This window comes from Calypte anna, chromosome 7 (assembly GCF_003957555.1).
Source record: "Calypte anna isolate BGI_N300 chromosome 7, bCalAnn1_v1.p, whole genome shotgun sequence".
NCBI classification, from domain to species: Eukaryota; Metazoa; Chordata; class Aves; order Apodiformes; family Trochilidae; genus Calypte; species Calypte anna.
Genome location: NC_044253.1, coordinates 28,326,601 through 28,353,823, shown reverse-complemented (window position 1 = coordinate 28,353,823; position 27,223 = coordinate 28,326,601). Strand labels below are relative to the sequence as shown.

Sequence of the window (27,223 nt, the reverse complement as noted above, 5' to 3'; positions counted from 1 at the left end):
CTACTGCCTGTTCTGTTTTTATGCAAATTCATTTGCTTCTGAAAAATTGGGTAAGTTTTACTTTTTCCTGATCCTTCAAATGAGTCTTAGAAGGCCTGATACTTTCTATAGCTCTCTGTTTATTCCCCGCAGACTTGAGTTCATGCACATAAGCTGAAAAGTACTTGGACTGTGAGGAAAACGGGGCATTTGCACTACATGCAATAGCTTCTTTATTTGTCAGAGGACAAATCTTATTTATATGTGAGGCCAGTGGATGTTCCCCAGGCCTCTCCTGTCTGGCATGGATCAGAATCTGACCCCTGGATACAAAGCAGAGGCCAAGATATTGTGCAAGTTTCTTAGAAGAAGCTTTCCTGATCCTCTTGAAACTGAACAGGAATAGCTCAGTTTCTGCTCAGCTGGACTCAGTGGCCCAAGACTGGAGAGCTAAACTATTTCAGACTCTGGCTGTGTTCTGCCAGACCCAAATTATGAAGTCTGATGAAGAGCATGTGGGATGCACACATCACTTGCCTTCTCTTTCTCTCTCTCTCCATAGCTTTTTGAAGGCAACATTCACTATGATATCCCTGAAGTCCGGAGGTTTGACCCTGTTCCTGCCCAGTACATCCGAGTGCACCCGGAGAGATGGTCCCCAGCAGGAATAGGAATGCGCCTGGAAGTGCTCGGCTGTGACTGGACAGGTAGGAACTGCTCCATCAGGGACACAGTGGGTGGGAAATCAGAAAGGGAGAAGGGTGCAAGTGTATTTCCCTGCTGTCCCACCTCAGGGCCACACCATGACTGCAGCCATGAAGGCAGGACCTGCAGTAAAGTGTGGCCTGAGCCTTTTTGCTTCCATCCTAAAAGGAACTGGCTTTGACACAGTATGTACCAGCAATGTTTGGACCCCAGTCCAATCTTTTGCAGAGTCACTTGCAGTATTTGTCCCCAACTCCCTTCTCCCTCCTTTCAGATCTTTCATTTGGATGTTGTGCAAGGTTTCTCTGTGGGAACATCTATAACATCCCTAAGGCCAGAGAAGTTTGTTCACTTTTCCCCACTTGTTTTTCACAAGTAGTATGTCTTTCAGCCATCATTACTTTTCATAAACAAGTGAAAGAATTGTCTAACACACTCACTGGGATCAGTAGAGGTTGTACCTCTCATCCTTCAGCAGCTCAGTGGTGATTGATTGCTCCATAGTTTGATCCCCAAAAGCCAAATATGTAAAATGCATGTAACAATTCATTGTGTCTGATGCTAGGTTTTTAGCACCAGGGGCTAGTTGTTCCTTTTTAAAATCTTTTTTTTTTTTTTTAATAATCTGCTTAAATCTGATCCTGGTGTTCAGATGTCAGTGATAAGGAGGAAAAATTTCCATTTCTACACACCTGTAGAAGACATTTTCTTGCAGGAATTCCCATTCTAGGAAACTGAAAAGACACAGAGCTTTTTTCCATCATTTTGTGGAGTCTTTACTACCCTTTCCTCCTGTGGTATGCTATGAGATGCATTACAAACACTTCATGGCAAATCACAGAACACTCATACACACAATTAATAATGATAATTTGTTACCTTTGAAGTCAATGGCAAATCTTCCCCTGGACTGGGAATCCATCGTATATTGTCTAAACTTTAAATCAAGTTTAGGTCTTAATTTAAATCTTACATCATCCTGGAGATGTTGTAGAAGTAGGCACCATGGCTTTCATGCAAGCAGTGGGAGCTGACGCTCTGTGCAGAAGTGGTCAGGCAGCTCCCACATCTCTGCTTCCAGCAGCTCCCAGTAATCTCCAGAGCTCTGAAGACCATTTGGCTGGTGCATTATAGTTCTGCATCACTGTCACAAAGGGAGGCAGTCACACAAAACCTGGCACATGTCAGGTACATGTCAGCCCCCCCATGGCACTTATCAAAATCAGAGAGTAAGTGGGGTTTGGCATCCTGAACTTTTTGTGCTATTTTTGGTCCGATTTTTCTTTTTCATCTATGGCCACATTCAGTTTCCATATCAGCAGCAACAGTTCGTGTTTCTTCCAGGCAGGGTGCTTTATGGTCATTTCCCAGTGTGGCTGTCTAATCATTTGCACATTGTAATGTTTAAAACTCAACTGCCAAGTCATAAATATTCGTAGCCTTATTGATCTACAGGCATTCAGCTTTGTAATCAGAGCAGGGCTTGTAATCTTGTGGATTCACCATGTTATAAAAAGCATTTATCTCCTTGATACAACCTGGGGGGCAGAGAGATCCCGTGGCATTATCTGCATGCTAAATCCAGGCTGCCTCCACACAGCAGACCTTGACAGTGCTAAGGCACAGCCCTCCTTTGCTGTGAGGACCCAGCCTTGTTACAGAGCTGGCTGTGTAAACCCAGGCAATTGCACTTGCTTGGGAACAACATTAAGAGGAGGGATTAGAACGAACTGCTTGAAAATATTTTCAGGTGAGGGTTTAAGCCCATGTGTACCTTGCCCAGCTGTTTTTATTTCTTATGAACAACAAGCATCTTAATTACCGAGTCAAACAGGTAATTAAACAGCAACTGAGCTCACAAACAACTTGGCTAGTAGCTCAAAAACTGGGAAGCAGGCAGGCAGCAATTGACTTCTCTCAAAGACCTGCAAAACTTTTCCTCTGAAGAGTGGAGACCAGTGAATGTTCACTTGCAGCTGGTTTTCTCTCCTTTGAAGTTCCAAACATATGGTTTCAATTGCTCAGTGACTCTGCATTTTGATCAGCAGTTACCACCAGTTGCACAGAGACGTGCTGGGTCAGGGAGAGAGAAAGCAAGCAAGGAAGGCCTCTCCTTTTCACTTTCCATTTCACACATCACGTTGTCCTCTCTGCTATTTTCATTATTTCTTGTAAGCATCAGATTGTGGCTCTGTTGTGGTAACTGATTTTTTGAGATATATTTCAGTGGTTGTTCGGGGCAATGCAACACTTTTGATTTACATTTGCACAGCATCTGCGTCCCATATGAGACTTGCCTTTCAAGGTCCTTCCACATCGTCACATTTCAGCTATAAATCTCAATATACAAGAACAATAACCTAAAAAAAAAAAAAAAAAAAAAAAAAAAACAGCTCTAAATAATTTGCAGTTTTTGACGTGTTGCCTTCACCTGCTGCTTTTTTTTTTTTTCCTTTTTTTTTGGTGACATTTTCTGTGCCTGGCTCCTTACAATTTGCTTCTTGTTAGAGTTTTATGGGGTTGTAAAAATCTGAACTTGCAGATTAAAAGACTTCAAGTTTCTTTGTTATTTTATCCTGAACAAAAGACTGCCACTGGAAAAAAACAAAATTACAATAAAAACCTTGAGAGTTTATGTGAAACATGTTTAACAACTGGAGAATAAAAGTGCAGAAAGTAGCCTATTGAAAATATTCAATGTATTTATCCGTATTTATCCATTTCCTCCTGCTTCTGGCTTTATTAAATGATATCCTGAAGGGCTCTGATGAAGAAATGCAATCACATGTAGCTAAGTAAAGCAGCCTCTTTTAATTTAAATGTAGAAAGAATTAAGCATGCTGTCCTCATAAAACGAGGGACTGCTGGAACCTAATGCAGTTTACTGTTGGTCTTAATATGCTTCCCTTTCTTGCTTAAATTTCCCCTGACACCTGCTTGGAGGATGTTTTGCATGGCCCATTTTGGCAAGAGGGAAATCAGGCAGAGACCCTTTGAAAGTGCAGTCAGGAGCCTGGAGCATGAAACCAGATGCTTTTTGCAGCGAGCCAGAGTGCACTAGGGGATCCTCCAGGTCCGTTTGCAGTTATGTCATTTGTGGGTTTGACTGACTTGTTTTATAAATTGGCACACAATTGGTGAGAATGTTGTGTGTGTTCTTTTCAATATGTCATATGCCTCTATGAAAGAAAAAAAATGTTGTGCCTGTGATCTCTCTTATCCAGTAATGACAGCTAAGCGGGTTGCCAGCATCAGTGTAGACTGAAAAATTAAGAGGAAAAGTAGCATGTATGTCTAGAGGAGAGCCTTGTCCAATGGGGAGTCTAAATCAAAAGAACTCCCACATGGAAATAGCCAGTTCACTTGAAGTTTAAACCATGCTAACATTTGTAGCATGTGGAAATTTCATGGTATTCTTGTTCTATCTCTTCCTGCCATTATAAGAACATGAGAAAAGATTTATTTTTTTTTCTTTGTCTCCTCCTGCCCGGGCTTTTTGTATGGTCTATAGCAAATAGCATCTCTACTCCATTTTTTTCAGATGTAAAGCCCACTGCAGGGACATTGGTGCCCACTTTGAAGAGTGGAGAGATTACCACCCCATACCCAACTGATGAAGAAGTAACCCAATGTGATGGCTGTGGAGAGGAGGAGGGTATGTATCAGAGCAAGACATCTTTATCTCAGTAAATGATGGGCTAGGAGCTAAAAAAATGCTCTTATCTTCCCATTTGCTCCTAAGCATGGGGCTGATTCCTGGAAAGCTTAGAGTAATATTATTAGCAATAGGCCAAGATTAAAAAAAAAAAAGACAAAAAAGGACAAAAAGACAAAACCTGCCAATATCTGATAAGTTATATGAAGGAAGAGCAAGAGCAGGAGATAGCAGCTAGTTTAGTCCCTGGGGTACAAGACTTGAAGAGCTGCTCTCTCAGCTTTCTTTACGTGACCTGAAGCAACTCACTTAGTGCCCTGTTTAGAGCTACCTCCATTCCAGATCCCTTGGCTGGTTGTCATAAATTCAGAAGGTGATTCAAGGGAGAGATTCAGACTGCCTGGTATGCAGGGCTCCTTTTGCAGAGGTCACAACTGTGAGAGTAAATCACAACGTGTAGAGAAGCCTGGTGTCCAGAAGACCTAAGTGTAAGGATAGTCTTCCCTAATACCAACTGTTTAAAATTAGGATGACAGTCTGGGCAGACAGGCAGCAGAGAGAGGGGAGCACTTACTCCAGGCAGGAATTTGTCCTTCCAGTCTTAGATTGCTGTCAGATGTACAGGGAGTGGTTTGGTATCTGTGGTGCTTGCCTGCCTCTTCTGACAGAGGCTGGATGGTATTTTAGACTACATGCTGTGCTTGCTAAGAGCCAATGCTGGGCACAGGGACTAAATGTACCTGCCTCAGATCCTTACCTGTAAAAGCAGATGTCATCTTCTGCTCCTTGCAAGGGTGTTGTGGGCATCCAAAGCTTGTGACATTCAGGGGAGAGGGCATGGCAGAGCTGTGCCAGGTTAGTTGTACAGTGTGCAGGAAATGCACACCTCAGGGCATAAGAGCAGAGCCTGGGCCTCAGCACTGGGGCTTTGGGCATTTACACAAGGACTTCAATGAGAAATCTCAGAAGGAGAATCTATCCTTAGAGATAGCTCCTAGGCCTTCTGTCACTTCAGATTTCAGTCCCAGAGAAGAAAAAAAATTTAATGAGTTTTAAAATACATAAATTAAAAAAATAATATTAATTGGTTTTTTCACTCCGCCCATTGAGATTTTTCTGTAGTTTAGTTCTAGGAATGCAAGATGCAGAAGTAGCTCAAAGGGCCTGATTTTCATTGCATTGCTTCTGTGACAAGTGTGTGCAACCCTGCTACCAGTGAGGCACTTGGGAAGCTGGTGAGAGGAAATTTAAGCCAGTAACAGACTCTGCAACACAATTCTGGGTGCAGTACTGGGCAAGAAAGCAAATGGAATATGAAACCAGCTTCCCCATCAGCTTCCCTCAAATTTAGCAACAATTTTCATTCTCATACTCCATAAACAATGAGTGTGTTTCTCTGGACAATTAGATTTATGACAGCCAAACAGAAACAATGCTACTCTCCAGAGTACAAGATTAGCTTGGGATAAAGGCATCCATGATCTGCATTGTTTTATTTTGAAGTGGGAGAATGTAAAGAAAGTTCTTTGCCCCTTGCAGCAAAGTTCCCCTGATGCCTATCACTTGAGTCACTCACCTCCTTCTGGCTTTCACTCTTGTGATTTAAACCTTCCTCTTTGCTCAGGAAAAACCCAGCCCATATATAGGCTCTGATGTGCATGTCTGCTGAGTGGGCACAGACCATTTTTGTGACCAAAGGAGCCAGCCACTGTCTTACTGGTGCCTGCAGCCCCTGGCAAGTGCCCTCCTCACAGACCTGGCTGTGCAGGAAGGGTCTCTGCAGCTTTTAAAGCTGTTGACACAGGGAATTAGATCTGCTCCTGTTTTGCAGATGAAAAGTTAGGTGATTCACACAAGACCTTGTGGCGAGTCCATAGGGGAGCTAGAAATAGAGGCTGGCTCCTTTCACTCAGAATCCAAAGACTTGAGCTCATGGCTACCACACATTTCCCCTGGTCACATTTCCACAAGAAGGTAGGAAGTGATGAGTGACAGCTCACCACATTGACAGACATCTCCCGTCTGGTGCAAGTGGTTGGATTTGTCACACTGGAACTAGGTTTCTGTAGCACTTGAGCTTCTCCTTTTGGAGCCAGAGCAGGAACTGATGGGCACAGGGAACTCAGGAAGTGCTCTTCACTGACATTCGAGAAGGCATTTAGTATTTAACTACTCTAGGGGATGAATAGAAGGTGCTGATTAGAGTCTGGAAGCAATTGGTACTTTGCTTACTTTGGTGGATTAGCTGCTGGATGTGGTGTGAGCATTTTGATGATGCAGAACTTAAGGCTGATCCCTGGAGCTGATGGAAGGTTAAAAGCATCAGTGTGAGTGAGATTTCATGCTTGCTTTATTATTTGTGGCTTGCCAAATATTTTGGGTTTGGGTTGTGTTTTAGTAGCAACCCTTCATGGGCAGGTCATTTTAAAATCCAACTTTATCTTGCTTCTATTTCTTTTTCTAAGATTTCCATCTCCCTGCAAACTTCAACTGCAACTTTGATCTCCCTGAAGACCTCTGTGGTTGGTCGCATGACTTGGCAACAGGTTATACATGGTCATTTCAGCCTACAAGCACCTGGATTGGCAGCTCTGAACCAAGCCCTGAGACTGTGCCTGGTAAGACTGTTAATACCATATCAAAGCAGGGAAGCGGGAACTGATGGGGCTTCCTCCATGTGGGCAGTATGACTGAATATTGCACAGCTATCAAGAGTGGTGAAGGCTGTGCAGAGCTGAATATTTTCTTTTGTGGAAGCTTTCAGATGCTTTGTTTTATGGTTTAATGATTTATTTATAGGATTGTGACCACTGGCACTAAATTTATACTAATTGTCCTCCTGAGATTGGACACTGAGCTTTGAATCCCCTGGGCCTGTGTGGGTTAGTCGGGGCTTTGTTTTCCATCCTGATCCACATTTCTCTGTAGGACCCAGTGTTTTTTTCCCAAAATGCTGCTTTTCCTCTTTTTTTAGATACGCATTTCTTCCTCCCATATGTTGCTCAGATTGCCTATAATCTTCAGCTATTCTGCACTCTGAGCAGAGCAGGCTGAATTTCAGCCTCCTTCAAGTGAAGGATAGCTAAGCTCTAAGAATGCAGAAATGTGCCAGTTCCTTGCTGTTTGACTTTTGGTCTTTTTAATTCTATGCTTTAGAAGCAGAAGATTTGCGTTTTCATGGGCAAGTCTGATTTATGGAAGGCCTCACTGAGATGTGCTGGTACAGGTTGGAAGGGAGCCTGCCTCTGGCAGTGTGGTTGATGGATCAAGTTCTTCAGCTTCACATCTTGGAACTCATGCCTGGACTAGTGCCCTTTCCTTGCCCTCACTGACTTTGTGGCACAGGTGGCACAGATAACATTTGCTGGTTTCTTAGTAACAGTAGATTACATCCTCATCACATCGCTTCACTCTCATTGCTCATGAAACTCAAGGCTTCCCTGGGGAGAGCTGGTCGATCTTACCTGGCTTTGATTCCGTCCTGATGCCCAGTGATCCAGTGGCTGCATGCCATGCACACAGGGAGCTGTACATGATGCAAGCTCCCCACCCCCCCTCCTGGAAGGTTGAATCTTGAGATGCAAACATTCAGGCCAAGCTCTCAGCCAGCTGGTGACAAAGGCACTGGCCGGATTGGCAATGCCACCAACAAGTTGGAAAGTCGTGCAGCCAACACCTGATAGGCAGTGCTAAAGAGAGAAGTATGTATTCCAGGAACAGATGTAGCAGAATCTGCTACACCTCCACACACAGATCATCCCCACACAAATGCACATATATTTTTTCTCTTTAGCTCCTGAGGTGCCTGGCATTTTTCTAAAAGGCATAGTAATGCCCTACGTGCAGCCTGTATGGACATCTGACAAATTCTTTGGCATGACATAGGATCACAGTGTCTGCTATGGAGAAAAACATTTTCATATTTCAAGTGTTTATCTCTTCAGCATTTGAGTGCTTTAGAAGATTAGTATCTGGAGCTCAGTGGAGCCTCAGGCAACAGGAGAGAACACTTACAGCCAGTCCCAGACTTAATAACCCTCCCCATCTTATTCACTGTAATAATGTTTAATTAATACAAGCCTCCTGCAAGTAGGACAAAAATTACTTATTTTTATAACTCAGACTCAATTTTTCATATCATTTCCTTTCCCCTGAGTCTCCTTACAATTAGCAGGTCACAGCTTCTTAGAAGACTCTGTTGTATGTGTGCACGTGTGTGTGTGTGTGGATGCACAGCCTAGGAGAGCCTGGTGCTGCCTCAGACAGCTCAGCATGCAGTTCTGTTCCTTCCCCTTCTTCTTCACTTTCTTCTCTTTCTTAGTCAGTTTTGAGTTGTAAAACCTCATCAGTGTGGCCAGAGGGATATTTTGCTGCTGAGTTCAGTGATCTGGTTTGATGCCAGTGTGCAGGGCTCTCCTTTATGGTGCTGTGCTGACCCAGGCACTGAAGCGCTGTCAGGGTGCAGGTGGGTGCCCAGCAAATCTTTGGCAGGCAGAGGAAGAGGAGGAGGCAGAGCTCCACAGGGGTTGAGGTGACTTGCCCACAGTGATGGAGGATGTCAGCAGCAGACATCAGGCCCAGGCTGAGGAATAGTTGTTGGCACTGCCGTGCCAACCTGTGATCAGCCTCCCAGCTGGGTTGAGGAGGGTTGTGCTCTCCTGGCAGCTGTGCCACAGTTTGCCCACACTGCACAGAGCTGTGGAGGGGTCAGCATGCAAAGGTGTCACTTCTGTGTCTCACTTTGGTTCTGCTCCTGGAAATGAAGAAAACATGACACAAAAGAAAACAACTATCTGGTTTTTTCCTCCCTGCACAGCTTTTAAAAGCAAGTCGAGAAACATGAAAAAGAAGTGATGCTGGCCCCTCAGTGGGGACAGAATCGAAGCATTGTTTGGTTCACACTCCTCCATTCTTCCCTTGCCTTTCACTCACACCCCCTCCAGCACTTTGTTTCTACTTAGAAAATTCATCCTCAGACTCCAGGGAGTAAGGAATGAAAAGCCCTTGTTCGGGGTGGTCTTTTCTTATGAATTTCTCCCCCCCATTCCCCCTGGTGTGAGCAGTTGGGTGAAGGAGAACAGCTGTGCTTGGTTTAGGGGCAGGGCAAAAGCTAATGGGAACTCAAAGCCACTGGAACCCAATTTATTCTGATTTAAAGGTGCTGGACTGGGCTAGATGCTGTGGCTGCTCTACAGTACCAAGGAAATATGTTGTGCCTTTAAGAGCCATGTGGGATATGTTTCTATTTCTTCAGAAAATGGCAAAACAAAAACTAAAATTAAAAGGGAAAAAAAATAATAATGAAAGGAGGAGCCCTTCCTCAGTCTGCTTGAGAGAGAGGGGGGAGGAAATGACCATGGTGAAATATCCTCTGTTAGACACTTGATTAGAAAAGTCTGCTGAGAGACTAGCCTGAATTCCTCAGATATCTCCCCATTTCATTTTATGCGCTGCATGCAATTCCTCCTTGTCTTTGGCACAGAAAACTTTTCAAGACTGACAAGACACCCACTGCTCTCATTCTACTATTTTTATTTCCAAGATACTCTTTCAGGCAGCTCTGCATTTCTTTTTTTAGACCTGTGTTCCTTGGGCTCTTTGCACCGTGGATTAGCTCCATGTCCTCTCCTGCAGGCTCCCGTTACATGTCTGGGGAACCTGTTGGTGAAAGTGGACCCAAAGTGCCCAACTCAGCAGAAACCCATGATTCCAGCATGATTCCAGCTGTTACCCTGCCCTTTGCAAGCCTAAAAAATACTATTGCTCCATTTTCTGTGCCACCATGACAGATTGCCAGATTTTTCCCTCTATGGACTTTGAGATGCTTCCCATCTAGAGAAACTTTCCCCTTGGCTGCATCTAAAAAGCTTGAAGGAACACCAGATTTTAATGAGGTTTCATCCCCCCTCATGCTGTACACAATGGCAGTGTGTCATTGGTGTCAAGACAGAGGCCTTAAAATGTGAAAATAAACCTGAGTTGGTAAGTTGGGCACCTCATCTCTTCACCATCTTTGAATTTCACCAGGGTCATGATCCTGAAGGGTGTAAAGGTGCAGTTGTGTTGCTCTTAGTGATGCTACCCCACTAAGCCAGCACTGAAAAGGAGAAATCAGTGTGTTTTGGCCATTTTTTTTATTCCTTCCACTTTTCTTGCAGTCATTAAGTAAATATCTTGTTGTCCCAGAAGAGTACTGTGGGGTCTGTGTGTCTGTCACTTGCTGCTTCTCATCCAGGTGAGTTCTGCATTGAGGAGGTCAGAGCCCTGGCAGCATTGTGAACCCCATGTTGTTCAGATGTTGGTTAATTGCACACAGAAAAGGAAGTAATATTAACAATACAACTCCCCTGATCACATAACTCTTGGACTGGGCTGCAAAAACCCACCAAGAACTTCTGCTGTAGGCCATGGCCTGGCTGGCTTTGAGGGTCAGGAATGCAGCTCATTCAGATTGCAGGCGCTACAGGGAAAGGTTTATTTGTTTCAAAGCATTTCCAGCAGAGGAATGTTTGCAGTGCTCTGAAGTTTCATAAGAGCTTATTTTTTAAGGAAAACAAATGTTGAGCTGTTTTTAAGCTGAGGGTGACCCTTTACCATTCCTCTGTTTTTCCCGTGGGATCTTTAAATGGTAACGTTTGCATATTTTTTTTTTCGATTCATGAGAACTTCTGCCTGAAGACCCTGATTCTACTCAGTCTGAATCAGTGGAAAGTTTTTCATGGTGTTAATGGAGCAAGACTGGACTGAACTGGGTCTGCACTTACCCTCATGAGACTCTCAGGGCTTGTGCCTTGGGGATGCATTTTGACCTCTAGGGTCAATCACGTCCCCTTTGAAGTAGGAGGGAGTTTTGCACATAGGGTGGTGTGAAAGTCAAGCACTTCTGTGCAATATGGAGCAGCTGCACTCTGTGGGAAGGAGACCACATACCCAGCTCTGTCTCTCTGCACTCTCCCCATGTGTGGTGCAGATTGCTACTCAGCAAAGCTCTGCGTGGCTCTCCTGACTCATTTGCACAGTGAGGACAGCAAACCCTACAAAGTCATTTGTGCCTTGGCTGCCTACAGCATGGTGTAACTGTGGTGCTCTGGCACCCAGATCACAGGAGGTTCGTTCAGCATTGGCTGGGCTTTGCAAGTCCCCTGGCTGTGGCCATCCTATTGCCCACACTGCCTTTCCTGAAAGAGGCACTGCTGCAGTCTGTCCCTGTGCTGTAGGCAAAGCTTCCACTAGCTTGGGCTGAGCTGGAGGCAGAGAAAAAACCTCTTCCTTTGGGGCTCATCCTTTTCTTCACTGCTCACCTGTCTGAGTCCTTAGTCACTTTTTGGATCCAAACACTGGTGACACAAACTGCCTATTAAACCAGGATGGAAGGCTCTCTGGAAAGCAAGACACTGCCTCTCAAATCTTAGTGTGTGAACTCCATTGCTTTGCAGCAGTGACTTAGCAGCCCGAGAGTCGTGGAGCCCAAGTCAGCAGAGCCTGCACAGGAGTGCAGCCTGCATGATGGCAGCACTAGGCTCCTAGGGTTAATGCTTTTAATTATGCACACCCTAATGCTGGGGGTGGATGGGCCTCTGCACACCCTTTCACATAGGGGCATTCAGCATGCCTGCCAGGCTGGTGGTGGATACTATGAAGTGGCAAGCAGCTCACTTAGCATAAATGTCAGACTCAGATTGGAATTTGGTTTGCCAGGGACACTGTACCTTCCCTGCACTTTGGGGGGAGGCAGTGGGACCCACAGTTGTGCTGTGCTGTTGAGGATGTGAGGCTTAATTAAGAGAGGATGTAATGACCTGTCCACTAGAGGGGCTCCAGAGAGCAGGTGGAGAGCTTGGTTCTGGACAAGTGTGGGGTTTTGTCTTTTCATGACTGATTTAGAAACTGAAATGGCAAATACTTGACAAACTAATTAACACGTAATCAAAACTTAAGAGATCTTCTAGCAGACGCAGTGATCTAATTAATATAAATATTAGTTTTACAGAGAATTGGTTTCCCTTCATAAATGAAGGTCTGTCATTGAGGAGAGGTCTGTCACTGAAAAACAAAAAAAGAAAAAAAAAAACCCAAACCAAAACAACAAAAAACCCCTATCCAGTTTCAACCTGCCTATTCATGCAGCTACTATCACCATGCTACTAGAGCACCCTGCAGCTATGAGGAAATCTCAGCTCATCTACTCCTCAGGAAAGGCAAAGGCTGATGCAGCCTCCAGCTTGCATGCCCCAAAACTACATCAGGATCTGGCCCCACTGGGACACAGCATGGTCAGGGATGGCATTTGGGGCTGTGCAGGCAGCAGACAGGGCTGAGCAGACTGTCACTGCAATGAAGAAGACAGCAGTGACACTTGAATGGGCACAAGTGAAGGCAGTTCAGCATGAGTCCTCCATAGGTGCAGCAGTTGTGACATGACCATATCCAGCAAGGGGGAAATGCAAAGGGAATCTGAAATCTCAGTAGCTGCTTGTGCACATCCTGCCTGAGACATTTTGCTGGAAAATCTCCAGATGTGCTGCTGAGACTGATGAGAGAAGGTGCTTTTCTTGGATGAGGGGTTGAGACGTGCAGGACCCAGGCACAGGCAGGCTGACCTTGCAGAGAGAGCAGCTGCCTTAGCTTGTGCTTGCAGCTTGATCTGAACTGTGAGAATTCATCCCATGCTGTCCCTAATGTCTCCTCAGATGGCTTGCTAGCAAGAAGGGACAGGCATGCCAAGAGGAAACTGCCTTGGCCAGATGGTTTCCTTGCAGGGGCCCCACTGGTGATTTATCAGGGGCTCACTGCCATGCAAGCGGCTCAGCCATCGTCTGACTGGGCATGGTTGCATATTCATGCTTCTCTGGCCTCCCCTTCATCCAGATGATTTCATAAATCTTCTATGAGATTATGCCATAGCATTGGTGCCAAAAACAGTGGTAGGTTCAAATGCCTGAGTAGGTTTGTCCTGCCTTTTCTGAGATGACACCTTGAACTACCAGTGCCAGTTTGGTGGGGAATGGAGCTGCCGTGTTAGCTGGGATAGAGTCTGCAAAGCCAAGTTCTGGGAAAGAGGTAAAAATGCATTTCTGATCCTCTAAGAACTGGTCAGCTCATTGTTGCAAGGCTCCCTTCTAGTGTTTTAGCAGAAAAAAATCAACCTTTTCAGGTGCTTTCTGTGCCTAAAGCTTCCATTTACTGTACCAAACAGAGCAACTACTGCAACCACCAGGCTGCCACATGCTGTTCCAACAACTTGTTCCCAGTGCCCTTGCTCAGTCAATCTTAGCAAAGTTATGGAGCTATTCAGAAGGTCCAGCTAGCCATTAGTAATTCATTAGGTAATCCAGCCATTTCACAGAATCATAGAATGTCAGGTTAAAAGGGACCTCAAAGTTCACCTGGTCCGACCCTTATATTGTGTCTGTTTGCACTCTGCTCTCCATTCCAGAAGCTCCTGCTACCAGGAGGAAGAACACATGGTATCCAAACCCACTGCCACTTACAGGGGAGCAGATGGGTTCATCACCCAAAGAGTGAGCTTCCCTGCAGCCTTTGGGATTGCCTGGAGAGCTCCACACCAGGGAGCAGTGGGCAGGGAGCACAGAAGATGCAGGGTGTGGGAGGACTCCTGGAGCTCTTAAAGAGCCCATGTAGTTGGAGGGGCCATTGACTGTGGCTGCAGTTCAGGATTTTCTTCGATTTCATAGCCTGAGAAGGATGGGAATAAATCAGAGGTCAGCATCATCTCTGGTGAGAGGGATGTGTCTCAGAGGCACACGGGCTCCTTTGCTGAAGCAGCTGAGGCAGCAGTGCTGGGTATCACCATCTCCCAATGAGGGGTGCAGATTTGGGGTGTGTTCATCTGTACAATCACCTTAGTCCTCTATGGTCAGCTGTAGGCTTTGGATGGATCCAAGGGTGGCACATCCCTGCACTCAATTAAGCTGCCACAATACTGGCACCCAAGGTCTGTCCTGAACTTTGAGGATCTGGATTTGATCATGTTGGAGTCTGGCTGGTGCTTTCATTAAGGATTTTCCTGTGAGGCCATTTCAGCTATGAGATAATTGTATGATTGCAGTCTGATTTGCTCTACCACCTTGTTTGTTGTAGCTGTTTTTTTCTTGTTCTTGTTTTTTGCTTTTAAGAGGCTTGTAGTGAATTACAAAAAGAGGGTTTTAATTCAGTAGACCCTGATGGCTTATTATGCCTTATTGCTCCTTAGGCATGGAGTACAGCTTGTTCTTTTTTTTATTCCTCCACTTGTTTATCTCCCACGTCTCCTCCACCACTACCACTCTGAGGTAAATCACAGGAACACTCCTCCATTAGAGAACGGCATGGTACTTTTTCAAGTGACTCACTTAAGCAGAAGTAGGCAAACATACTTTTATCTTTTTCTCTGCTACTCTTTGTTGGCATACAGTTCCAAGTGGCCCAAGTACATTTCATAGGTGCTGGAAAATGTTGGCTCTTTCTTTATGTGGCTGGTCAGGGACAGATTTGTTCTTCATGGAGCAAAATCAGTGAAAATTCACATGGAGTGGATAAGCTTCTGCAGTATTCTGATCATAATCCCAGGAGTAGAGTGGTGGCACATCTTTCTGCTGCCTTGTCCTAAAATTATTTTAGAAAGCTGTGTAGTTCACAGGTTGGTTTCAGCCCAGCTCTCTGGCAGTGACAAACCTGGGGCAGGGTTTGTGCAACCACTGATGCATCTCCCTTTGTCTGGGATGTCACCAGATTGCTGAGTGCCAGTGAAGTCAACTGCTGGTTTCTGGGCACCATGCTCAGGAACTGGGCTCTAAGTTTAGGTTTACATTTTGGAAGTGTTTTGGGTTCCTTTCACAAACCTTCTCTGTGCAGAGTTTGCTCTTCTGTCATTGCTGTGGGCACTGAAGCTGCCAAGGGAGCAGGGCAAGCAGGAGGCAGGCTGCTGCTTAGAACTGTGCCTCTCAGGTGAAGTGGAATAAGATGTGGTGAAAAGAAGTGACAGACACTTATGTGTGGCCTTGCATGTGCTAGCATGAAACACCAGTGACTCTGGTCAAGCATGTTCATCCTTGTGTTGATTGAAACACAAATTACAGCAGTTTCTGCTGTTGGCCTGTATTGGGACCTTGCATTGGAGGCACTGAAGTCAGGGCAACCCAAGGGACTCTCTCCTGCCATTGGTCATGATGGGAGGGGACAGGTAAGGATCAGATCAGCTACATGCTTGGCTTTCAGTCTGTGCTAAGGGACTTCAGGCATCCCAGCTACAAAAAGGGAGCTTCTTGAGGAGGTTTCTTATCAGAGGGGGATGGAAACCACTGATTCCAGACCAAATTAGCCATGCTCAAGGATTTATATCTGTTGGTATTTGTATCAAGTATATTCAATTCCAGTTTCAGCCTTGAACTTCTCTTGGGATATCCAATGTACCAAATCTCCTCTTTGAGGATTGACAAAAAGCATGGCACAATTTAAAATGTAATATTAAAGCAAGTGAATCCCCTTCAGTATGTATTTCAGCTACCTTCAAGTTTGCAGCTATCCAGTTGTCACCTGTACACGCTTAACTCACTAGGACCATGTCCTTCCACTGTGCTGTGCTTTAGGGGCTGTCTTGCTGCATTACAGAAAAACTGAGAGCCAGGATTTCATAGTTTTTTTAGAATCATAGAATGTTAGGGGTTGGAAGGTACCACTAGAGATCATTGAGTCCAACCCCTCTGCCAAAGCAGGATTACCTAGGGCAGGTTGCACAGGAATGCATTCAGACAGGTCTTGAAAGTCTCTGGAGAACGAAACACACACAGCCTCCCTGGGCAGTCTGTCCAGGGCTCCATCACCCTTACAATAAAGAAGTTTTTCCTCATGTTGAGGTGGAACTTCCTGTGTTCCAGTTCATGTCCATTGCCCCTTGTCCTATGACAGAACACCACTGAAAGGGGACTGGCCCCTTCTTCTTGACACCTGCTTTTCAGATATTTTTGAACATTAATAAGATGCTCTCTCAGTCTTTTCCAGAGTAAGTAGCCCCAGGTCTCTCATCCTTTCCTGATAAGACAGATGTTCCAGTCCCCTGATCATCCTTGTTACCCTCTGTTGAACTTTCTGTACTATATTCCTGTCCCTCTTGAACTGGGGAGCCCAGAGCGACACACAGTACTCCAGATATGGTCTCACTAGGGCAAAGTAGAGGGGGAGGAGAATCTCCCTCGACATGCTGGACACATTCAGTACACCCCACTGGCTTTCTTGGCCACAACAGTACATTGCTGTCCCATGGATAGTCCACCAGGACTCCAAGGAGCTGCTTTCCAAGCAGGTCAGCCCCTAATCTGTACAGTTGCACAGTGTTATTGCTTCACAGGTGCAGGACTCTGCATTTATTCTTGTTGAACCTCACTAGGTTCCCCTTTGTCCAGCTCTCCACTCTGTCCAGATCTTGCTGAATGTCTGCACAGCCTTCTGGTGCATCCACCAGTACTCCCAGTTTTGTATCATAGGCAAACTTGCTGAGGATACACTCTGTCCCCTCATCCAGGTCATTGATGAAGACAGACCCAGTACTGACCCCTGGGGAACACCACCAGTCACAGGTCTCCACCTGGACTCTGTACCATTGATCACAACCCTCTGAACTCTATTGTTGAGCCAGTTCTCAATCCATCTCACCATCCACTCTTCTAATCCCCACTTTCTGAGCTTATCCAGGAGGTTGCGATGGGACACAGGTTCAAACACCTTGCTCAAGTAAAGGTAGACAACATCCACTGCTCTCCCTGCACCTGCCCATTCAGTCACACCATCATACAAGGCTATCAGATTAGTCAAACATGATTTCCCCTTGGTGAATCCGTGCTGACTACCCCTGATAACCTTCTTTTCTTCCATGTGCTTAGAGACGACCTCCAGAATGAGATGGTCCATCACCTTTCCAGGGATGGAGGTGAGGCTGACTGGTCTTGTGTTTCCTGGATCTTCCTTCCTGCCCTTTTTGAAGATTGACATTAGCTTTCCTTCAGTCCTCAGGCATCACTCCTGTTTTCAAGCATCTTACAAAAATGGAGAGTGGTAGAGCAGCAACATCAGCCAGCTCTCTCAGCACCCACAGGTGCATTCCACCAGGGTCCATGGATTTATGTTCAGTTTACCCAAATAATCTCTAACCCAGTCCTCACTAACCAGTGGAGAATCTTCCTTTCATTTTGTTGTGCATATCCCTGAAACAAGAGTGTCACCTAGAGCCTGACTGAGGAGTATTTACCACTGGGAATGAAGAGAGACAGGATGAACACAGCTTGAGATGCCCATCCCAAGATGAGTTTTCACAGCACAGGCAGTTAGAAAAACCCACCCAGACTGCTCAATGAGCAAACTCCCAACAGAATAAACACACACACACACACAGAGTCTCATTGTGGCATCACTTCTTCTGACAATAACTGCTTTTTAACTTCTAATTATCTTCATCTTCAGCTTAATGCTTTCTGGTTTTGCTGTCTGTCTCCTACCAGGCAGCAGTGGCTTGTGAGGGAAGTGTGCTCCTCAATGCCCGGGGCACAGCAGTGGCACAGCTTGCTGTGCACATCAGGGTGCTGGGGTGAGACCCTTCTCCTGCAGGTGTGGTTGTGAGAGCCAGCCCAGCACTGCCAGAGCCACCTGGAAGGAGGTGGGATACCTGTTACAGGTGGCTGCAGGAAGTAATATAATGGTGTTTTCCTCTTTGAACAGATAGCAAGAGTTACCTCCAGCTGAAGAGCAGCAGAAGGAGGGAAGGCCAGCGAGCCCGGCTCATCAGCCCCACCATCTATCTACCCCGGAGTGCTGTCTGCATGGTCTTCCAGTACCAGGCATGGGGCAGCAATGGGGTGATGCTACGGGTCTGGAGGGAAGCCAGCCAGGAGCACAAGGCACTGTGGGTCATCACGGAGGACCAAGGGGAGGAATGGAGGGAAGGCCGCATCATCCTGCCAAGCTACGACATGGAGTACAGGGTAAGATGTTTGGGGAAGGTGTGCTGGACCAGGCAGGCATCTTCAGCATCTTTATTTCAGTGTTTCAGAGCCAGGGCCATTCATCATTAGGGAATGTGGCTGTTTTCATTGTGTTTCTTGAGTTACTATAGTAACTAAATGACACTGTTTGTTATTCACAGTGCCTGTCTTCTGTACAGATTTGTGTCTTTGTTCAGTCTGTTGCCTTTTATATCCTCAAATCTCCCACTTCGCAAATATTTTCCCTTCTCTCTCTCTTTTTTTTTTTGTTTTGTTTTGTTCATTCCTCTCCCTCAACTGATGGTCATCAAATAATCTGACCAGACGCAGGTGTCAGCTCCATGGAGCAGACCCAAACCCTGCAGCCAGGGGAATTGGGAAGCCAGGAAGGGGCACAGCCAGCTTTTAAGTGTAGGCAGTAAACAGCCCTTTTCCAGCCTCCACTGTAAGTGGGAAAAGGAATAGGAGATGCTGATTCATTTGTGAATCCACTTCTTGGATAGAAGGGATGAGCTGGAGGGAGCTGTGCTGCTTGCTACAGCCTCCTGAGCCCCCTTTGGCACAGCTGTGCCAGTGCCCAGTGGAGAGGCTGCTGCTTCCAGGAGTGCCTTTGGCATGGTGGATCTTCCAGGCAGGGTGTCATTTGCCAGAGAGTCAGAGCTGCTGTTGTCACTTGTTAATGAGTATCAGAATGGCACTCAGAACCCTCCAAAGCAGAAGGACACACTTCACAGGCCCAAGGCAGAACTTTGATGACCACCCTGACAGGGAGCCTTGCTCTTACTGGTCCCACCCCTGACCAGAGGGGCTGCTGCTCTCAGGCCACCAACCACTCCAAACTTCAGCATCCTACATGGGTTGATGGCTCACACTTGAGCTCAGCAGCTCTGACACCCAACCCTGTGCACAGGCAGACATCCAGCCCTTCAGGGAGGTCTTCTTACAGGCACGCACAGGATCGGGCTGCCCAGCCCCCCCAGAGAAAGGGGGTACATCAATGGGGAGAGGAGTTTTTTCAAATACATAGCCCTAGGAAACTATTTGAACCCTCAAGAGTGGTGAGGAAGATAGAAAGCAAAAACCTTGCCCTGGAACTGCATAGTTATTTTGTGTGTGTGTGTTTAGCTTTTTAATAAAATACCAGTAAACACAATATGCCTGCAGATAAGACTGATGGGTGCTGGCTGATTACTTTGTGTGTTAAATGTGAATATCCCGGCATTAGCTAAATAACAGCATCATTATGTAAATAAAGTCAGTCTCTCCACTCAGCAGTTCTTAGAGCTAACAACTCTGTTTATTTTTGTAAATATATTTTGCCTGTGATTAAGTAGGAATAAATCAACCCCTCTCCTCTTAGCACTGACTTGCCTGTCTCAATTTCTCACAGATTGTGTTTGAGGGGTTTATACGCAACGACCACTCAGGAGAGCTCGCCCTCGATGCCATCCAGCTCGGCACTGACATCCCACTGGAGAACTGCATGGGTATGTGCTGTGTCTGGCTATGGGGTTGGGGGTGGTGGTGTCAGGGATGGAGAGACTTTGCTCTCAGGCTGCCAGTGGGCCACTTCTGTCCTGTTTGAGTTACTGGGATTTTCTACATCTCAGCTGGGACTTGCCTTGCCCACAAAAGAAATGATGGGGACTCGGTCTCTGAGAGTCAGGGGCTGTGACTGGGCTTATGTGAGAGGCAGGAAGCACATGTCTCTGCTGCTCAAAGCTGAAAGTACAGCTGAGGGTTACCAAGGAGTATCCTATGTGATAAAGATGTACACTAAATTTAAAATTTCCTTTTAAATTTACTGGACAAAAGAAACCAGCTGTCAGTCAGTATTACATGCATAGAGAGGCTGATGACTTCAAAAGGAGTCTTCTCTACTAAGAAATAAAATTGCAGAGGGGTTTTACAGCCATACTAACAGAATAACAAAAGAAATATTTTTGTCCTAAAATTCACTATTCCCCAAACCAGGCCAAAAGCCATGTGGATTCATTCAGTGTTAAAGACAGAGTGGGCTTTAAAAAAAAAAAGAGAGAGGAAAAAGGTGTGTTACAGCAGTTCACCAGTGGAGCCATTGCCCTGCCCTCTGTTAACACAGAGGAAGTAGGAACACACATTCTGATGGCTCTGATTACCATCTAGCTTGGATGTGGATTTATAGCCATCCTAATTGAGGATGGGACCAGCAAATTATTCAGTTAGTGGGATCTGTGCTGAGGGTACCCACAGTAGCAAGGTCCTTCTCTTCTCTGTCACCTGAGGAATTCATGTTTCACTGTTAACCTGCATGACAACCCATCCTGCAGTCAGTAGGAAAAGTCAGGTGGAGCAGAGCCTCTTCCCTTCAATCTTTGAAAGGCCCTGGTCAGTGAATCTGCTTTCCTCTCCCCCACCAAGGTACACAGAGGACCTAAGGTACCTGGTGCCTCCTAACCCCAGTGGGATGGACACTCTCCCACTCCTCTTGGATGGGTTTATCTCAGGGGAGGAAGCACAGGGGAGACAAAGGCTGGTCATGCTGCTTGTCCCCCTGTACAGGCAGGAGATGGTGAAGATGGTGGAGGAACCAGCATTAATAATAGAACAGAGCAGCAGGACTGCCCCAGAGGTGCTCCTGAGCTCCAGCAGTCCCAGTTTCTTTGATGCTTTGAACTCTGCTGGTCTCCAATCTTCCAAAGGAGTTAATACTCCGTATGTCCAATTCCCTGTATTTAAAGCTTGGCAGTGGTGTTTTAATCCCTTGCCTTCTATGGCATTAAGGAGAAGCCAGACTGATGATTAACACTAATAGCATTTCCTATCTTAACTTCTTTTGAGCTTAGCTTCACCTACCTCCAGTGTTACTGTGTCTTGGGGCTAATGAACCTAAAGCTTAGTACTTCAAAACAAAATCATTAATAAGTTACAAAGTTTCAAGTGTTGCCAGCCCTAAAAATAACACTCCACTGCTACATGAAATTATTTGTTCCGTTCAAGGAAGCTGAATGGGAATCTTAAAACTGATAAGGATCGTTTGTTTCAGATCATTTCTAACAAAGGGCTCCCACTGCAAACTATAACATAACTCATGGGTCATTTCTCATGTCACCAAAATAATAATGAAATGGTAGAGATACAGTGCTTCATCTGTCAGGGCCATGAGAACAGCTGACTCCAGCACAGGCTACTGCATTTTCAAATGTAATCCTGGAAAGTAATTATTCCTTTTTAGCATGAAAGAATACTAGTAAGTCACAATAATTTTTTTCCTTTGACAGTTGTGTCATTCTCATTCTGAATTTGAGTGGTGATTTCATAGTGCTCAGTAGAGCCAGTCTGTTTCTGTGACTCACAAGCATAATGCAGAAGTAATCTAAAACTAATCAGAAGTCTTATTTCTTCTGTGAGAAAGTAATCAGTAACAAGTCCTGATTGTTGCTATTCAGATCCAGTAATTTGTAATAGATGTCTTCAAAATACCTTGGAAGAAGAAAAAAATCACTTGCCTTTCTTCCTTGGCACTGTGAGATGGAGAGGAGCTTGGCACTGATTCCCCCTCCCTAGTTGTGTTTAAGGACAGGTTGGACAGCACATTGAGCAACCTGGTCTCTTGGGAGATGTCCCTGCCCATGCAGGGGGATTGGAACTAGATGATCTTTAAGGTCTTTTCCAAGCCATTTCCAATTCTATGATTCTGTTAGGCAACACAGTTCCTATGTAAATAGTGATGCCAGAGTTGAGCCAGAAAGCAAACTGCTCATGGAAATTTTAAGGGTTTTCAACTGCTTGTGGAAATTTTAGGGGGTTTCAAGTTTTCATCACTGGGCCAGGTGGGGCTTTGGATGATTCAGGCCAGTCAGCTGAATCCAAATGACCCTCAACTTCAGACATATTTTTCTCTGAAGTATGTGTCTGAATTGAAGCTTATTGCATGTGGTCATACTTCAGCTGAGACAGGGTTTTTTCCTGTCCCGGAGACAGTATTCTCTTCTCTAATACTAGTTTGTTTTTTTTCCTTTACAGAACCCATCACAGCTTTCCCAGGTGAGAACTACTTTCCAGGTAAAAAATGCACTTAGTGCTTTCTTTCTGCTAAGCTGGGCTTTTACATTGAAGGGTAGCAATGTGCAGGCTTGTACAAACAACAAATGTTCTGAGCAGTGAAATGACAAATGTGTGCTAAACCTCTCCTGCCACAGCAGCAGGAAGTCCCACTGTCTTGGGCTGAACAGCATTATGAAACCTGCCATCATGGGGCACCTGACCTCCTGAAGAGCAGGGAAGGCTGAGGAGGAAAGGGATGTTATAACTGATTTTAAATGAAAAGCCATTATAGGTGAAATGAGGTGGAAATGGCTTATTCTCTAATTTATAGACTCTCTAGCTGTGGTGGTATTGGAGCTGCTTGTGAAGGAGGTTGAGGTCAGTCTGCTTGGAAGGGAAGGGAGTTGGGAGGTAAAAGTGGGAGAACAAACTGCTCTGAAGGTGATAATCAATAAAAAGAAAGCAAGGTGAAAGGGGAAATGGTGCATTTAATAGCTTAATTACTAGCCTGAAGGATAGAAACAAACATTTCTCTGATGAAACCTACAAAGTAAGACAAAAGGTGAGGAACTCGGAAAAACTGCCTCTCTTGTGAGCAGTCAGTGGGGATGCTGTTTGTCTTCCTCTGGAGTGAGAAATCTCTCTGCTTTTGTGAGAATGATCAGTTTATTCTGTTTGAGGTGTTTTTCCCTGCTTTGATTTCGTATTTTGTTTTCCCAGCTGCCTCTTCATCTAGGGGTTGTGTTGTGATAAAGAGCAAATTTGGGCCTTCCCTTAACTTTGGAAGTTGTTTTGCTAGTTCAGTCAATGCACCCTTTGCTTTCACTAAGACATGATGTCTCTACTCTTTCTGTCCCCTGTTCTGCTGATGGACTGTAAGATATGGCTGGGTTCCTACCCTAGAAGCAACTGCATTTCTGTGCAGGGCAAAGCTGTCCCTGGTAGTTATGTGTGGTGGGAGCTGTGATGGTGATAGGAAATAGACACTGAGATTGAAGTCAAGTTCTTGGGGTGTAAGGCAGGCTGTGGAGCATTACCAACTGGAGGAACATGTGCAGGACATAACACTCTATTCTGCAGTCATACCCAGTGTTACAACAAGGAATTTGGGCTTGATTGTAGGCTGCTTATTTCTGAACTGCTCATGTTTGTGGTGCTATTGAAAAGCTGCTGAAATATTCTTAGCTGAAAGTTAAAGCCTTGTGTCCCCTCACTTACACTATCTCTCCATGTTCTTCTGGGCCTGGTCTGGTACTTATTTTGCAAACAGCATCCCTGTCTTTTTGGACTTGTTAGATGTGTGTCATATTCAGTTTGAATCTCATTCTGGCTTCTGGCATTAAGTCTGTCACAAAACCATGTTGTTTCTTTTGCCCTTCTCCCCATACCCTGCTGTCTGTATGCCTCCATTTCCCCATCCCATTCCCCAGGGCACACCACATGGATAGGGACAGCATTTGCTGTGCCCTGTACAGTGAGGTCCCTGAGCACCACAGGCAGATGCTGTTGCAGGCACACCTCCTGTTCACACAGGAACTTGTCAGCTTGTGCCACCGAGGTCCTGCCGATCACTAGCTCCCTGGATGACATCCTAGCACAGCTTAAAACAGGGGAGCAATTGCAGCAAAAAGTTGAGAAGATTTCCCTGACTGAGAGGCAGTAACAGATGGGACAAGGGGATGGAGTGACCAGGGAAGGAGCAAAAAGCAAAGGGAAAGATGAACAAGTTAAGATGAAGATTTGACAAAGACAGATAGCAATTAAAATGAAGGGAGGACAGAGATGCCTAACAGAAGGAGAAGGAAAAAGGAGGGGAAGAAGTCCTTGGCTGGAGAAAAAAAGGAACTCAAGAGGAAAGACTGAAGGAATTATCAAGATATTCTGTAGCCCCCCCACTCCTGCAATTACGTGATGAGATGAAAAAGTCAGTTGCCATTAAAAATAATAACAAAATCTCCTAAGTTGGGAGCAAAACTGAAAAAACACACCTTACAGGCTTCAGGATCACAAGAAAAATAATAAGAGAGTTATGTGGGTGGAATATCCTTCAGCTCGTGGGTCGGCATCTTACAAGATCAAGCACTTAAAACTGTGCTGCATTTGAGTTGGTGCATCTCACTCATAAGGAAAAGGAATAACAAGTGGCTGGGAGCAAAGATTTAGATAAATTTGGGCAACAAACAGGAGAAGGTGGAAGCCATTGTGAGGCAGGACAGCTATGATGTAGTTGCCCTCACAAAAACATGGTGGGATGACTCTCCTGATTACTGGAATGCTGCAGTAGATGGCTATAAGCTCTTCAGAAAGGATAGACAGGGAAGAAGAGGTTGTGGGGTGGCTCTGTATGTTAGGGAGTGTTTTGATTGCATAGAGTTTGATGATGATAATGATGATAAGGTTGAGTGTTTATGGATAATGTTTATGGATGAGGGGGAAGGCAAATAAGGTGGATATCCTGCTGGGTGTCTTTTATAGACCACTCAAATAGGATGAGGAGGCAGATGAAGCATTCTACAAGTGGCTGGCAGAGGTCTCACAATCACTGTCCCTTGGTTTTCTGGGGGACTTTAGCCTACCAGAGTCAGGAACAAAAAGGAGAGTTTAACTCCTTTGGAAAAAGAGGAAAACATCTCAGGATGAGTACAGGGATCTTGTTAGGTCATGCAAAGAAAAAAACAGAAATGTGAAAGCCCAGCTGGAGAGCCAGGGAGAATCTCTATCCTTTCTCAGATACAGGAGAGAAACATTACAACCAAGGATGAGAAAAAAATATTTAATGCCTTCTTTGCCTCCAACTTTATTAGTCAGACCAGTAACACCCCCATAATCCACGAGGGCAGTTAATGACCTTCTAGGACACCTGGACACTCACAAGTCTATGGGGCCAGATGGGATCCACCCAAGAGTATTGAGGGAGCTGGCAGAGGAGTTTTTGCCAACCCTCTCTCCATTGGTTATCACTAGTGTTGGTTAACAGGGGAGGTTCCAGATGACTGGGGACTTTCCAGTGTGACATCCATCTACAGGAAGGGCTGGAAGGAGGATCTGGGGAACTACAGGCCTGTCAGCCTGACCTTGGTGCCCAGAAAATTTTGGAGAAGTTCATCTTGAGTGTGCTCACATGGCAAGGGCAGGACAGCCAGGGGATCAGGCCCAGCCAGCATGGGGTCAGGACCAACCTGATCTCATTCTATGACCAGGTGTCCTTCCTAGTGGACAAAGGAAAGGCTGTGGACATTGTCTACCTAGACTTCAGTACAGCTTTTGACACCCTCTTCCAGAGTATTATCCTAGGAGAGGCTGGTGGCTCATGGCATAGACAGGTGTACTCTTCACTGAGTCAAAATCTGGCTGTATGGCCAGGGTCAGAAAGCTGTAGTCAATGGAGTTCAATCCAGTTGGCAGCCCATCACCAGTGGTGTTCCCCAGGGCTCAGTTTCAGGGCCAGTTCAGTTCAATATCTTCATGAATGATCTAGATGAGGGGATTGAGGGCTTACTCAACAAGTTTGCAGACAACAGTTGATCTGCTTGAGGGTAGGAAGATTCTGCAGAAGGATCTGGACAGGTTGAATCAAGGGGCTGAGGTAAACTGTATGAGGTTTAAAAAGGCCAAGTGCTGGCTCCTGCATTTTGGTAACAACAACCCCAGGCAATGCTACAGGCTTGGGGCAGAGTGGCTGGAAAGCTGCCTGGAGGAAAAGTACCTTGGAGTGTTGGTGGACACCTGGCTGAGTATGAACCAGCAGTGTGCCCAGGTGGCCAAGAAGGCCATGGCTTGTATCAGGCCATATAGTGTGGCCTACAGAAGGGAAGTGTTTTGAGGCATCAGTTAAAGGTGTGAATTGAGAGCAGGGCAGCCATGCTGGTGAAGGGTCTGTAGAAAAAGTCTTATGAGGAGAGGCTGAGGAACTGGGGTTGTTTAGTTTGGAGGAGGATGAAGGGAGACCTTGTTGCTCTCTACAGCTACTTGGAAGGAGGTTGTAGGGAGGTGGGTGTTGGCCTCCTCTGAAGTAAATAATGATAGGACTAGAGGACATGGCCTGAAGCTGGACCAGGGGAGGTCTAGACTAGACATTAGGAAGATTTCATTACTGAGGGAGTGGTCAGATGCTGGAACTGGCTGCTTGGGGAGGTGGTGGAGTCACCAGCCCTGGAGGTATTTAACAACTGTGTTGATAAGGGACTTCAGGACATGCTCCAGTGGGATGGTGGGTTTTTTGGGGTTTTTTTGGGGGGGTGTGGGTAGTTGATGGTCGGACACAGTGATCTTAGATGTCTTTTCCAACCATAGCAATTCTGTGATTGTGTGAAATACTAGTTTAAAATAAGAGATATATTCCAAAGCTTATGGAGACAAGACACAAGAAGAATTTGCCTTTGGGACTGGTAGATTCCCCCACACCAGGTATCCTGAAATCAAGACAGAGATATCTTCCTGGAGAAATGACAGGTACCAGTTAAGGGGTTGAGGCTAACACTGGTTTTGTGGCATTCAGATTAGGGGATTCTAATACTCATTTACCTCTGTGCCCTCTATGTCCAGCTGTGTTGCTTGTCCACAGTGGTTAATTTCAGTGATTTTAGAGACCAATACAAGCTGTGACACAGCAGTGGCAGAACAAGGCAGGCAGCCATCTAGAAGGCTCTCTGGAAAGGTTTCTCTCCCTTTTTTCTCCAGTTGACTTTTACTCTTGCTTCTTTGGGGATTTGATTTCTGCTACACAGGTCCAGAACTGGTCCCTGTAGAGTCTTTCCTGTTGGGAAGAGGAAGAGGCTGTACCTGATCAGGCTGGAGGTGTAGGTGCAGCAGCACACTCACATGAAATCATCCACACTGTAGGGATTAAACTGAGTTTCCCCTGACTGATGTCCCAAGCCATGCA

At 45.6% G+C, this 27,223-nt stretch overlaps 1 protein-coding gene across 4 annotated transcripts in view; it reads left to right on the top strand.

Moving 5' to 3' along the window:
* Window positions 1-27,223, top strand: part of NRP2 (neuropilin 2) — a 92,096-nt gene that overhangs the window by 49,543 nt on the left and 15,330 nt on the right. For 2 of the 4 annotated variants that reach the window (XM_030453940.1, XM_030453942.1), the window contains exons 10-15: window positions 542-686; window positions 4,226-4,339; window positions 6,805-6,957; window positions 18,050-18,312; window positions 19,703-19,799; window positions 22,318-22,356. In XM_030453940.1, coding sequence (XP_030309800.1) covers window positions 542-686; window positions 4,226-4,339; window positions 6,805-6,957; window positions 18,050-18,312; window positions 19,703-19,799; window positions 22,318-22,356 — 811 coding nt within the window. The remainder of the gene's footprint in view (window positions 1-541; window positions 687-4,225; window positions 4,340-6,804; window positions 6,958-18,049; window positions 18,313-19,702; window positions 19,800-22,317; window positions 22,357-27,223) is intronic. The other 2 variants (XM_030453941.1, XM_030453943.1) reach the window with 1 other exon arrangement.